At 33.7% G+C, this 14,786-nt stretch overlaps 1 protein-coding gene across 1 annotated transcript in view; it reads right to left on the bottom strand.

Annotated features, from left to right (window-relative positions):
* The window catches only part of LOC150103112 (lysosomal phospholipase A and acyltransferase-like), a 66,214-nt gene that overhangs the window by 35,698 nt on the left and 15,730 nt on the right, over nucleotides 1-14,786 (bottom strand). The window contains exons 2-4 of the mRNA XM_090397360.1: nucleotides 11,703-11,859; nucleotides 8,295-8,413; nucleotides 1,070-1,168 (exon numbers count right to left, since the gene is read on the bottom strand). Coding sequence (XP_090253486.1) covers nucleotides 1,070-1,168; nucleotides 8,295-8,413; nucleotides 11,703-11,859 — 375 coding nt within the window. The remainder of the gene's footprint in view (nucleotides 1-1,069; nucleotides 1,169-8,294; nucleotides 8,414-11,702; nucleotides 11,860-14,786) is intronic.

The following is a 14,786-nucleotide window of genomic DNA, read 5'->3' as shown; positions in this document are numbered from 1 at the left end:
CCCCTCATGGGGCGGGGGTAAGTATTTATGGCTGTAGATCCATGTGTTCACAGGGCCGGTTTGTCTGCTTGCGGGATGAAAAACCACAGATAAACTGGGGGAAAAACCTTGCTGTCCATGCCCAAGACCGGCTAACTTGGTATGGCTGAGGAAGATCCTTAAGCTCCTCACGTTGGCGACAGGAATCGAACCCAGGACACTCCTTCCCCCAGGCATATGGTTGCGAAGCGCATAGCCACTTGCCTAACCGCATGAACTAGCTTCTGTCTATATAAACTTGTTAATATTATTTCAAATAGAAATCATCTTTCTTTTGCATCACAGACTACAGTCTAATAACTAAAATCATTTTTGTTGTTTAATTTAAAAATTTCTTTTTAATAGGCTGAGATGGTTAGAACTGTCATTCAGCCTACTATATGATAATTGTGTGTCTTCTCAGAACAGTTTTTCATGTTTGGAAGGAAGGGTACTTAACTTCCTGAAAAAAAAACAAAAAAAAAACTGCTGTCTACCTCTAGCTAAGAGAAAGACAACTTAGCTTTAAAAAAAGCCTAGAAGATTCCCCTGGTAACACATAACAATCCAGAAATCACTTTTCCATTCAAGTGATGTATAGTAAAACCATTCATACTTGAAAAACATTACAAAAATTATAGTAATAACCATTTAAACTTTTGTTAAAACATTATGTGGATTCCTGCTGTGAAAGAAATAAAAAGCGAGAACAAAGACCATGCTTCCATTACAACAGTAATGAGATTCAGAAAGAATGGTACACATTAAAAAAACATGGAAAGTGATGGTCTTTGCTTGATATGACAACATAAGATTTTCACCATTACATTTTCAAATTTCAATGCATCAAATATAAAAATAGTTTGGGTAATAACCAATTACAAAACACTTCTGATGAAAAATAATTCAGAAACTGGATACATGCATTCTATTTAACTATTTCTTAGTCTACAAAAAAAAAAAAAAAATATTTGTATTTAAGTTTTTGAAATATTATAAATTCTACAAAAAAAAGTAAACTGTTTTAATTTTTTGATCTGTAATAACTTACTGGGTGCCTTCCTATAATCATATGGAGCTGCTCGAATACTAATACCCCTCTCATATCCTGCAGCAACAAGAGTCTCTACAATGTTTGTAAAATAAGCACCTAGAAAATATATGAAATGGCCTTCAGTAACAGATTACAGATACTAGTGTGAATATATATCAATTAGCCTATACATGGGGGAAGGGGGTGCAAATATTTTGTCACTATCTGCTCTTCTCTTTCTTTTGCTCACTATAAAACTGCATTAGGAGTACCAAAGGATGAAATTAATATTCATCTGATTGCTCCAGTTTTTCTAGTAATGTTTTACACAATTTAATTAGGCAAAAAGAAAGTAGGAATTCAATAAATCATACAGTTCATGCTCTGCCATCCTAGTTATAGTCCTGAGAAAAAATGACAAATGCGTAAATTCAAAAAACTTCTGAATGTAGCCATATGAGGAGCATAAACAATATAAATGAAGGAAAATTTGGAAAAGTGTTTCCACTTGCATGCCCAATTATTGCTGTTGGGCACCTTAATAATGAAAGAGGTCAGAAGCTTACCTTCTTCTATTAATATTATCAACAGAAACAGGTAAGCTCATTTCCATTGATAATAAAGTAATAATTTTACATTTTAATCTACCCTATATATATATAAAATGATAAGCCTTTTTTTTATGTCACATTTTGAAACTCAGTCGAGTCTTCAAAATTCGAGTCATCAGAATTCAAGGAGAACCGACCTACCAGTCCAGAACTCGGGGGGGGGGGGGGGTCGTAGGTGCCAGAGGGGCAAACCCCCCCAGTATCAATATAAAATATTAATTTTTAATTTATGTTAAATGATATTTAGATTTAATTAATTATTTAAGTAATTATGTTTACATTAATCATGACAGACATAAAAAAGTGAAAACCATCCAGAGAAATTTGCTACATTAAACCATCAAAGTTCTGTATTTTTTAAAATTAGGAATGTTACTTTTATAGCTTTTCATTTTATCAGCATTAAAGGATTAAGACAAAAGTAAAACTGACATTCAAGAGGGGCAGGGAACGTGCATGCACACACACACAGAATACCATAATAGTAGGACAAGATTTTATTAATAATTTTCTATCAAGTTTTTTCAAAATTAATCCAATATAGTAATTAACAATATCAGCTATTCGTTATTTGAGGTTTTTTTTTTTTTTTTTAATGGTAATCACATACAAAAGTGGTTGTTCACTTATAGTACATCAATTCCATGTATAGACAGAAAGTTGAGGAGCAAGAAGAAAAACTTTTTAAAGATGGATTTGAAAAACTGTATTATATTTTTTAGGAAATATGTGAAATGTGAGGTGAAACTGTTCCAAAAGTTACTTGGAATGAATAAAGAAAAATTTGTTCCATAAGTATGATAGTTACTGCACATTTCAACACATTTGGGGGGGGGGGGATTCCAATTTTGATGAACAGTGACCATGAAAATATTTGTAAAAAGTGTAACCATTAGAAAGCGAATCTTTTAATGAAAGATATTAGAGTTAACTAGTGGGAAATAAATTATTAATCAAACTAGCTGCTCTGTTCTGTACTAAATCAAATATGTTTAGGAAGCACTTAGGGACACACTAATACTATGAGAGTATTCCAAGATAATATTCGACAAGAAATGCTCACATATGGAGGTATAAAAGTCTTACAGTGGCTGCACTGCAGAGTTCAGAAGGCCTGGACAGAGCAAAATTCCAGATGACTGGAGTAGAGCTCTCGCAGAATCCATATACACAAAACGGGAAATAAAACTGAATGTGAGAATTACAGAGGTATTTCCCTACTGAGTGTTTCTGGTAGGATTTATGCAAGTATACTTCAGAAACAGTTGGATCACATTATGAAGGAAAGTGATGTTAAACATGATATCAAAATTGGAGATGTTAATCAGCTCTTTGCTTTATACGGACGATGTTATACTTCTAAATAAATCTGCTATAAGTTTGCAAGATTCCCTGACTAAATTGAATAACTGTTGTAATAGATATGGTATGAAGGTTAGCAATAAAAAGACAAAGACAATGAAAATAGGTACAATCGTTGAAAATGTCAACTGCGTTGTGAACGGAGAACCTGTGGAACAAGTAAAACATTTCAGCTACTTAGGCATGATTTTTAGTGAAGATGGTAAATTAAATATGGAAATAGACAACAGAATCAACAAAGCTGGTATGGTAGGAAGTCAACTGAATAAATTTATATGGAATAATAAGAGAGAAAATAGTCAAAACACTAAATTAGCTGTATACAAGACAGTGTTGAAACCAATTTTAACTTATGAATCCGAGAGCTGGGTTAGAAATAAAACACTTGACCAAAGTAGAGACTACAGATATGAGAGTCCTGAGAAAGATTAGGGAGCGTGAACAGATGGCATCAATGGCAATATCATATTAAACATGAGGATAATAGGAAAGAACTTGACATTATTAGCATCCAGTAATGTGTTAGCAGAGCTAATCTCAGCTGGTATCGTCACTTAAACAGAATGCGAGAGGAAAGATTAGCAAAACAAGTGATCTCTGTCAGGTTGGCAGGAAAAAGATCCAGAGGAAGGCCAAGATATAAGTGGATTGATACAGTAAAAAGCACCTTAGAAGACAGAAATATAAGATCTGATAATGTTGGAGTCTTGACAGGCAACAGATTGAGGAAAATTGTAGATAGGAAGTTAGTGGTGATGTAAATTTTTCATGTAGTACTATCATATCCTGTACACCCCCTTGGGGGTATGTGTCAAGAATTTGATGATGAATATGCCAAGAGTTGGACAGATTTGTTATTTGTCTCGAGTTAATTAACAATTGTGTTCATAGGTAATGTAACACACTGAACAAAAGAGAAAATTAATTTCTTGGATGCTGAGAAAGTAATACACTTGTATTATGCTTATACCAAGAAAGACTTGATGTTAAGATTTATCCCAAGGAAAGAAAAATCATGTCTTATCCAGAGATATGGATGCAGTCAAAAGTAAGACTAAAAAAAAATATTCTTTTAATCAAAAAGTAAAACAGGATTGAGTTTTACATAGCAATTAAATTAATGTTATCAGAATGCAATAAAGAGTTTAAAGATCAGAATTTAGGATTGCAGAAGTTGATATTTATGGAAGGTTTGTTAGATAAGAAAGAGTGCAGTGTACTGTCATCAACATTATTGGACTGGATTTACAGTCAACTAGAGAAAACAACTTGCAAATTTCTTTCCTTAAACACATTTTTTTTCTCTCCTTAACCAACTCCCCCACTGTGTTGCATACTCTATTATTAATTCCTTTTATTTTGTTCTCCTTATTAAAAGCTGTACCTTTATAAGGTACAGCGCCTAAGTAGCGCAATTGGAAGAACGACAGTACGTTGCACCCTTCAATTGGAAAAGGCCTAAGTTCAATTCTCATCATGACGAGAGGAATCTTTATATGGATGATTTTCAATTGAAGGTGAGTTAGCCGATCTCATACGGAGGTAGCAGAGTTTTTACTCATGGAAACTCGGGTTTTTCATCCCACATACAGAGAAATCGGCCCTTCAGAACACACACAATCTACAGACAAAAAAATACTAGCTGTGGTGGTGGTGGTAGTGGCCAGTAGATGGCACTGATGTTGATGATTGGTGGTAGAGTTTCGGTGTAGTGGTGGAGACGGAGAGTTGTACAATAGGTGTCCTCCCGATGAGTCTTCAGACTCCTTGGAGGTGTCACAGATAATAATAATAATAAGCGAGAAATCTGTTTAAAATAGCTTTAAAGAGAATGACCTGCATCATAAAATAAACATAAAAAGGGATCAATTTTTCACATTTTTATTACTGATTTTCATTCCAAATGTGTTAGCAGCTATTTAATTCGATTATAGATTCACATTAAAGATATAGCATTTATTTAAGAGATATATATAAAAAATAAAGAGCTTAGTTTAATCTCTCCTATTCTGAAGTCAGGTTTAATATCACTTTAACAATCAGAAGAGATCTAAGAGTACCTAATATTTTCACTTCAAGGTTTATTATCATCTTCTTTGCATTAATCCTTTCCTTTAGTGTTACACGGTGATCAGTATTCATTTCAGACAAATTATGGAGACTACACCCGTGTTAGAAATAATTACTTTAATTTCCCAACGTTTCAACCTTTACATTAAGGCCATTATCTGGAGTATACACATATACTACTGTTATTATCAGCAACTGTAACAAACTCACCTTCATCAGAATTGAAAGTAGACTTAATGAAAAGCAAGAAGTATCATTGGAAAAGAAGTGGAACTCACAAAAGAATTACAGGAGGTATTGTGTCAACATACTTAGAGTTGGTGAAACGAAGCAGCAGCAGCCACAATATTCAACACTAAACATAAAAACCATGAATGGCAGGTAATTTTAAGTAGAGTAATGTGGATAATGAGACATATTTGCCTATATTCCTACAGAAGTCATAATTAAGGATGACATGGAAATTTTTTGGAGTCGAGAGCAATTGTTCCTTGTTAGAGATATAAACACCTGAGCAGAGAACAATTACCGAATTCCAGAGAAATGTATCTGGTAAAATCTAGAGAAAATGGCAAAATAAATGATAATGTATAGTAGTACCTCCTGAAATTCTATTCAGGACATGTACTAGTCATTACAAGCATCATGTTCAAACAGAAACATGCACATATTCACAAGAAGAAACATGCAAGCAATAACAAGTTTTACCAACTATGTTACTGACAGATATCTTCATGTTAGTTCAGTACAGAAGAGTATAAATAGAGATTTTAACCTGCCGTTAGTAAGGTGGGGTTTCACAGTTATAGTCAATTTAAAATCTTTGGGGTCTGTGACACCCCACCTTACTAACATCAGGTTAAAGTTTCAAAATCTTCTACAACCAGTGTCTTAAACATTGATCTCAATATCTCCATATTCAATTAGATGATAAACCTAATCACTGCCGTTATAATAAAGCCCTGCTTTTTTTTTCTTGAAAAAAAAAAAAAATTATTTCAATCTCCTCTTTACTTTTGATAATAATACCTAACTCATTAGACAAGGTCAGATCTCTCTCTTCATTACCTATGTCTTTCCTAGCACAATGGCATATCTCTAACTACCTTAGCCAATAAAAAACTTGGTATCCTTTTCCACTGAAGATGATACTTTTCACCTTTCTGGCTAATACCTCTATATGCATCACAAAATCAGTCTTCTTATGATACTGTTCCCATATTTGGGGTGAGGTGCCAAAACCCTCTCTATGAATTCTTGATGCTGTTCAAAAGAGGCAAGTTCAATTAATCAATGATCTTTCTCTCTTTCACACAGACACTGCTTCATGCTAACAGGATTTCCAATGCTTTTCCAACCAATAAACTGACATTCATCATTCTTGCTCCTCCCCATTTCTACTAAACTTCTAATAAAAACAGAACTGTCCAATATCCATCTATGGTTCAAGTGCCAAACCTAGTGAACCTGCTACTTTCCTTTCAATACATCAATCACAGTTCTTCATGAAATATTCCCCAAAGACTTCAACCAACAGCTGTTGAAAACAAGAATATTAATAGATCCCTTCTTTCTTGATCCCCTGCCTATGCATCAGTGGCACCTACAGCACAGTGTGTTGTGCCAAGAGCCAGAGCGTTAACAACAGGGTTTGTTGTTATGTCTCTTGTTTAATATTCAAGAATGATTTAGATTCAATATTAACAGCAAAATTTCTCTGTTTGCACATAATGTAAAGCTGGGTTAAGTGCTCAATAATTCAGTTGATCTCTGTTTGTTACAGGATGACCTCAAACAATTGAGAGAGTAGAAAGCGAAGCAGGGTTTAAAATTTAATGTGAAGAAATGCAAGTATATGAAATCTGACATGATAAAAGTGAAATCTGATGAATATAAGTTGATTGTGGAGGCTTTAGAAATAAGTTATTGATATACAAGGATTTGGGTTGAGAAGTAACATATAAGTTCAGGAATCATACTGTTAATGCAACTAGTAAATCTCAGGATACCGTAGGATGAATTAAACGAAACTCTTGTAAGACAAAAGGAATTTATGATAACATTCAAAGCCATTATTCCAATATGTGCCTCTGGTCAGCAAATAATGGATTATGGCTCACAAATTTACTCTCTCAGGTTTTTAATGGGCTGCAAGAAAAGTAAGGAATTCACTAATTGATGGAATGATTGTATCATGACTTATGAGAATCACATAAAACTGACAAACTGAAACTGGCTAATCAGAAACAGAGAGGAGATTTAATTTTATCAGGATACATAGCAAGCATTTTTTGCACTTACTGATCCACTCCATCAACCTATCTGTTCACTAGACATCAACAGATGCCATATGGCCATTCAGATGCTCGGTGATGTACCATACCAGTCCTCGCCATGTGGTCCTGTTGTATGCTTTACTGGAGGCTTCCACTCTCTGAAGATCAGTCATTCCGGACACACCATCCATCCATCTCATTGATGGTCTATCCCTTCCTCTTTTCCAGGAACTTTACCTTCTGTTACTTCTGAGAAGTCTTCCTTCCATCCTTTCAATGCATTCAAAGTATTTCAACTTTCTTCTGTCTATATTCTTAAAGAGCCTTAAAGTTTTACTGATCCTTTCTAGCATCCATCCATTTGTCTGCCTTTCAGTATATGATATCCTAAACATCCTTCTGTAAAACAACATCTCAAAAGCAGCTATCCACTCCACTCAAGAACATAATTAAGAAAGAATTAGATAACTGTTATGGCTGGAGGAGAAGTTAATTAAAATTTATATATGCAAATTACCTAATCTAGCAGCACCATGTTATTTAAAACATTAAGATTAAAAAAGACTACTGATATAAGACTTTGTCCAGAACTTTATAGCAGTTTGTAATCATGAAAAATTGTTTATAACAGTGTTTACTACTATCTTTCTTTTGATACTTCATATGTGAAAATGAAAATAAAATAAGGTCCTTGTTTAGACACCTGCATGTGTAACTTTCTTGCTGTACCATAAGATAGAACATAACTACCAAATGTCAACTGCCTTTTACCTTTTTAATTCTAAGCGCAAATTAGTTATATTTCATGAACATGGTATTTCTTGCTTGTGGGAGTTTACTAATATAATATTAGAAACCATTCTGATAGCTGAAATACATATTGTATCATATCTACTAAAGACTAAAAAGTAATAAAAATCTTACTTGGAGAAATTTTGCTAGGATCCAGCCATTCTACTGTTGTTGTATTTCCAAATCCTGGGACACGCAAATTGACACCCGGAGAGTTGCTGGTTGTTCTTGTTACATTGTCATATACCAACCTATCATGTTTAAAGCATTCAAAAATTTATTGCTATATATTTATCGAATACTTATAACTGAGAAAAATTTTAAACAAAAGATTAAAAGTTACTATATTCAGACTCCATCAGTATCCCAACACTTAGATGACTAATTAAACAAAATAGTAACTACAGATATATTGTGTCCTTAAATTATGTTCTGAAGCAGACATATCTAACACAAAAATTTATGCGGTGCTTTCAGTTTGGAACTCGGAGGCAAAGCACACGAGTTATGGCATGCACTGAAAAAAAATCTAACAATCTATAGTTTTAAAAACATAAGTAACCCATAATTAGGATAATTTCTTTAAGTACTTTTCAATATAAAGAGAAAAACTTTTTGTGGAGCACCCTTTGACCAGAACATGTTTTCTGCAGCTCTTTTTAAATAAATAAAGAATTTAAAATTAATGAAATGATCATGCATTGATATCACTGCCTACCTTTCATGTATTTCGCAGATAATCATTAGAAGTTGAAGTCGAAATTGTAAAAAGAGATGAATGAATACAATATTAATGATAAGTAAAATAGTGCAATAAAATTTCATAAGTTTCATAAATTTAATGCATTTTGAATCTTACCTACCTTCAATTTTACTCTTTTTGGGTTTTATGTTACTATTTATTATTAATATCATATCATTCATTACCAATCTATTTTTTTATTTTTAATGTAACTTTTAAATCATATCTTTAAGCTTTTAGATTTTCTATACTTATATTTCACATTTAAAAATTTTTTAAGTTTCAATTAAGTTCTATTTCACTATTTTACTTATCATTAATATCATATTCATTATCATCTACAATTTTGACTTCTAAAGATCGTACCTGCCAAATACAGTAAAGGTAGGCAACGATATCGATGTATGATCATTTCATTAATTTTTAATACTTTCTTAATTTAAAAAAAGCTCAAAAAACATATTCTGATTAAAGGTGCTCCATGAACCATAGGTTAAGTGAAAATATAAAGTCTTAGAAGTACTCTTTTTCTTTAAAATACAGATGTATTCATTTTTATGCACTTCAAAATAAATAGGACTTAGACCTTAGAAGGAGGGAACAGAAGGTTCAAGAGTGCTGGATCTTGTCATCGCATTAGAGAATTTAACAATAACCAATATAGTTATGCAGCCTCCATCTGAAAAAGTAATCATACAGTCCTGACCTGGGAGATTTCTAAAGATGCAGAATTTTCTGTTAAGAAGGGATATATGTGGAATTATAAAGCAGGTGATTATGATAAGCTTAGAAGTCAGCGTTTGGCAGTGCCTTGGCATATGAATTTGGAGGGGAGAGAGATGTTGATGGAAGGTGGTCAAGGGAATTTGAAAAAAGCAGTATTAGACCATATACCCAGAATAAGATGAATGGCATCATTAAGCAGGAGTTGCAAACAAAATAAAAAGTTGTGGGGGGGTATAAAGAAAAGGTGAACAGCATGTCCATGAGCAGTAAAAAGCATAGGCAAGAATGGTGACCTATATGATAAGGAAGGCCAAAGCTAATTATGAGAGAGAGCTAGCTAATGAGGCCAAAAGAAATTCTGAAGCATTCTTTTGCTATTGGCAAGTAAAAGGAAGAATGACTATGGAAAGATGGCTTTAAGAGGTGTTGATGTGGAGCAGTAACAGAAGCAAATCAAATAATTGAGTTACTGAGAGATCATTTTGCAACAGTGTACCATCTAGGTGGTGATATTGCAATGCCACATGTGACATTAAGTGATGGGAGAATAGAGGCTAAAGAAATAGAGGTGCTTAGAATATTGCAGAACCTCAATGCAAACACAGACATGGGATTAGATGGCAAGAGAATCAAAAGCTCCTCTGACCAAGTTGTTTAATTTAAGTCTCAGTACTGAGAAAGTGCCAATGGAGTAGAAAGAGGGCAAAAATAAGTTTAATTGCATAAAGGAGGGTCTAAGAGAGAAGTAAAATTACACGCCACTCAGTATCTCAGAAGTTGTGGTTAAGATATTGAAGAAACTAGTAAAAGATAGAATCAGGACTGGGTGGATAGGAATATGATACTTTATAAGGGACAAAATGGCTTTGTGAAGGGTAGGTCTTGCCTTAGTAATTTGTTGCTTTTTTATAATAAAGTGACAATAGAGTTGGATAATGAAAATGGCTAAATGATATTGCTAGATTTTGCAAAGGCATTTGACAGGATTCCACCTAGAACTCTATTGCATAAATTGGAGCAAATAAGGATGGATATGAATCTGGCAATTTGGATTAGAAGGTGGCTGAAAGAGTGGAAGAAGTTGACTTCAGGAGAAGGTGGGTGACTATTGTACAATACGGCTCAGTACTTGATCCTTTGTTGTTTAATCTGTACATCAATGATACAGGAAATATTCAAATTGTTTACTGATGATGCAAAACAGGGAAGTAAAACAAAAGGTGATGTAGAGATCCTACAGGATGACAAATAGACTGGCAGTATGGTGACTGCCAGTTTAATGTGGTCAACTGCAAGCAATATGGGAAGAAGAAATCAAAAGATGTGTACTATATTGATATAAATGAGCTGCAGTAACTTATGAGGGCAGGAACATGGAGGATGATTGTGGGTATAGAAATGAAGTTTAGAGGGTATAGTGCAAAAGGCAGCCAAAACAGTACATCATGTTACATGGCTGTTGAGCAAACATGGATGGAGAAGTTATTGTTCCCCTTTATATGACTTTAATAAGGCCACATCTAGAATACCGAGTGCAGATCTCGTCACCTGAATTCTGTGAGGATGAAAATGTGGAGGAAAGGATTGCCAGATGAGTAACAGAGATTGTGGTAGGTCTATGGAACGATCCCATATTAAAAGGTCTGTGGGATTCAAAACTAGATAATAGGCAAAAATGAGGAGACATGATAGAAGCATATAAGTTATTAAGGGAGTTTTATAGGACACTATATACTGTAATTATTGAATGAATAACACAGAGTAGTTGTATGGTGTCCATTACTATACAGTTAAATTCAACGCAGTGTCATATTAGTCTTTGAAAAGTTTTTTTTAGTTCTTATTTCTATATAATGTTCACCTTAATAAATCATATTTTATGTTTGTGAATTGGTTCTGCCTTTTAAAGCTATAGTTCACAAATCATATGCATGCTCTTTAAATGAGATATAATTATTGTACAGCATAATTTTTACCCTTTTTCTGGTTTATAATCAGAATAGTATTTAAATTTTATGCATGAAAAATTTTGAACAGTAAAACTAAAAAAAAAAATATGTTATGAAACTTGCCTTATGTTGTCTACCCAACAATCTAGGACATATGGTACCAAAAGCTCAAGATTCAACCAAAGATCAAAATAATTATTTGTTTTTTTATTGCAAAAGTAATGAACTGCACTTGGTTTGTCAAGTTTGGCTTCTAACTGACTGCCACCATCTCCTGGAACTGCAAAAATAGTCATAAGAAAAACAATAGTAATCATTAAAATGTCATGAATAAAAAAAAAAAAAATGAGTATAGAAATAAAGCAAGCTTCACTGCTAACACAAATCAAGTAACAAAACATACAAATATGCAACACTGAATTTATCCACAAAAAAATTAGTCAAAATTTGATGTGTTCATAAATCAAATTTTGATCACTGTGAACTGTAAATTTAGAGTTTACTGGTTATTTCTCATGGAATGAAAAAAATTACAGGCTGTTGGAAAAGAATGTTTTTTCCCTCTCTTCCCCTTAAGCCAACAACTTCTACATAGAACATTTGAAGAACAAAGCTCTCAACACAGCTTCAAACCAGCCATCTCACTGCACAGTGTGGATAACGTATTTGCTATTTGGACCCAAGGTCTTAATTGGATACATTTTAATAGCAAACATCCTAAAATAATACTTCACAAGAAAAAAATAATCAAATAACTGTTTGCCGTTTCTGGATATACTGCTCAGATGCATTTCAGGTGGTTCATTATCTTTTTTCTATTTATAGAAAGCAAACACACATATTTACAAGGGCAGTCACACTAATTATCCAACCCAACAATACAGTATCATCGGAACACTGGCACATGGAGCTAGGTCTGTATTCTATTGGTGCAGATCTTGCCAATGGGCTTTCTTGCCTTTTGCCTATTCCTGGCCAATGCTTATGGCCCTAAGATTTTCCCCTTCCCAAGGTGCATACGACTATAATGAAAACAACACTCTCTCTCTCTCCCACACTCGAAGAAATGGCCAGAGTTCTTAATGAATATGGGTTCCACACCATGTACAGGCCACAAATCAAACTGATGGACTTCATGCATTCATCTGTAGATGATCTTCATTCTCTGTTATGTCCAGAGGTGTATGCAATACATTGCACATATGAACTGGCTTACTATGGATGAATGAGGAGGATCTGCTAATTAATCTGCCTTAGAGAACAGGAGAAAATACTTTTGCTACTATCACAGCAAATTGGGACTAGCAGACTATGCTTGGATGTCCTCTCAAACAGGATTAGCTGGAAGAAAACCAAATTGCTACAGAGATGGTTGTGAGAATAGAGAGACTGTTTTGGAAATCATCAGCTATAGTGGGACACTCCCTAAGCCTCAACGGAGGCAGTTATTTTAAGACCAGCTCCAAATTAACATCTGTAAACTTCTTTATATACAGCAGTTGATGTCAAATTGACTTTTTTTTTTTTTTTCATGTCTGTAATATTTTACATTGCTCCCACTAATAACTGATTTCCTTAGTGCTGATGCACAGTGACAAACCAGTTGTGTGGAAACTAGCAAAATATTAGTAGCTACATAAATAATTTTTTATTTATTTTGTTCTGCTGGTGTTGTGAATTATGAATACTAGTTTTTTCAGTTATGAGGTCAAAAGTGCTTTGGCAATTCTTAGCATAACATATTTATGATCATTTTTAAAAGAAAGTGTATTAGCTCCAATTATTATTATTAAAAATTCTTGCCATCTCATATTGTAACATTCAGTTCACATTTTGCTTTTGAACAATTAGAATTAGAAATGGGTAGTTCTTTATGAATTAGAATATCTTAGAAATGGAAATTATTTTAATGCTTAGATTTAACCAATTATTACAATTATTTGTGAGATTCTAATTGACAAAGAACTACCCATCTCTAATTTAATTGTTCAACAGAAGAATGTGAACAAGAATGTTCAAGTATAAGATGGTTGACATGAAAATGAAAGGCATTTAATTATTGAAAAGACAGAAAGAACTACATAATAATGAAAAAAGTATGATTAATTTTAATATAAATCTTGAGAGAAAAATCTTCATTGGACTGAGACAACAATAAGGTGACAAACATGTGGGAATACTTTAGAACATCAAATTAAAAATAAATACCATAAATTCTTCAAAAGGAAGAAAGTGTCAACATTTCAGTCTCCATCTTTTGTCCTTCACCACAATTAAGGACATTTTTATGGTGTACCAAATGAAAGGTGATGTTTTTAATCATAACTAGAATTTATTGTATATACTTATGTGTTCCATTATTTGCTAAGGTTAAAAACCTGAGTCTCTTCCAAAAGGAAACAATGCTGCTTACCAGCATCAAAGATAAACTAATAATCTTGGATCAGTTGCATAAAGCCTAGAAAAATATTTTCTAGTTGACGACTAGAAAATATTTTTCTCAAGCGTTCTTTCTTTTGAACACATATCATGAAAGTTGACTGCACAGTTAGCCTAGTGGCTATGCACTTCGCAACCATATGCCTGGGGAAGGAGCGTCCTAGGTTCAATTCCCGTTGGTGACGTGAGGAGCTTAAGGATCTTCCTCAGCCAGTCTTGGGCATGGCCAGCAGGGTTTTTTCCCCAGTTTATCCTGGTTTTTTTCTCCCGCAAAGCAGGTAAATCGGCCCCGTGAACACACGCTTTGACAGACATGGGATACTACCAGGAATAAGGAGCAACAAACCTATTCTGTGGGATTAGCAGTTACGGAAGCTTATGTGGTAAAATGTGCAGACCTGCGCAAAAGCATAACATGCAATGATCATGAAAGTTACCATGGGGGAAACTTAATAAGATTATGTTTTCAGAGATATACAAAATTAACAGCCTCACTCTCTCTAACTCACAGCATAATAATACAGAAGAAAATGTTTGGCAAAAGGTGACAAAATTCTAAGTTACACTATTACTTTCATACACTTCATTTCTCAGGCTAAATTTGGAATGTGTTTGATTAAGAAAGAGAAATATCTTCCTTTGTTAAATACTTAGTATAATTATCAAACTGATGCTTTTTTTTTTCTTTTCAAAATAACTATTGTCCTCTCATTATTTTGCAGACTGCTTACATAAGAGAAGACAGGAATACTGCTGGAGATGAGAATA

Source organism: Typopeltis vanoorti, chromosome 9 (genome assembly GCF_054136105.1).
Source record: "Typopeltis vanoorti isolate ZY-2024b chromosome 9, IOZ_Tvanoo_1.0, whole genome shotgun sequence".
Taxonomy (NCBI): Eukaryota; Metazoa; Arthropoda; class Arachnida; order Uropygi; family Thelyphonidae; genus Typopeltis; species Typopeltis vanoorti.
Note: the sequence above shows the minus strand (reverse complement) of the source record. Positions and strands in the feature narration are given on the sequence as shown.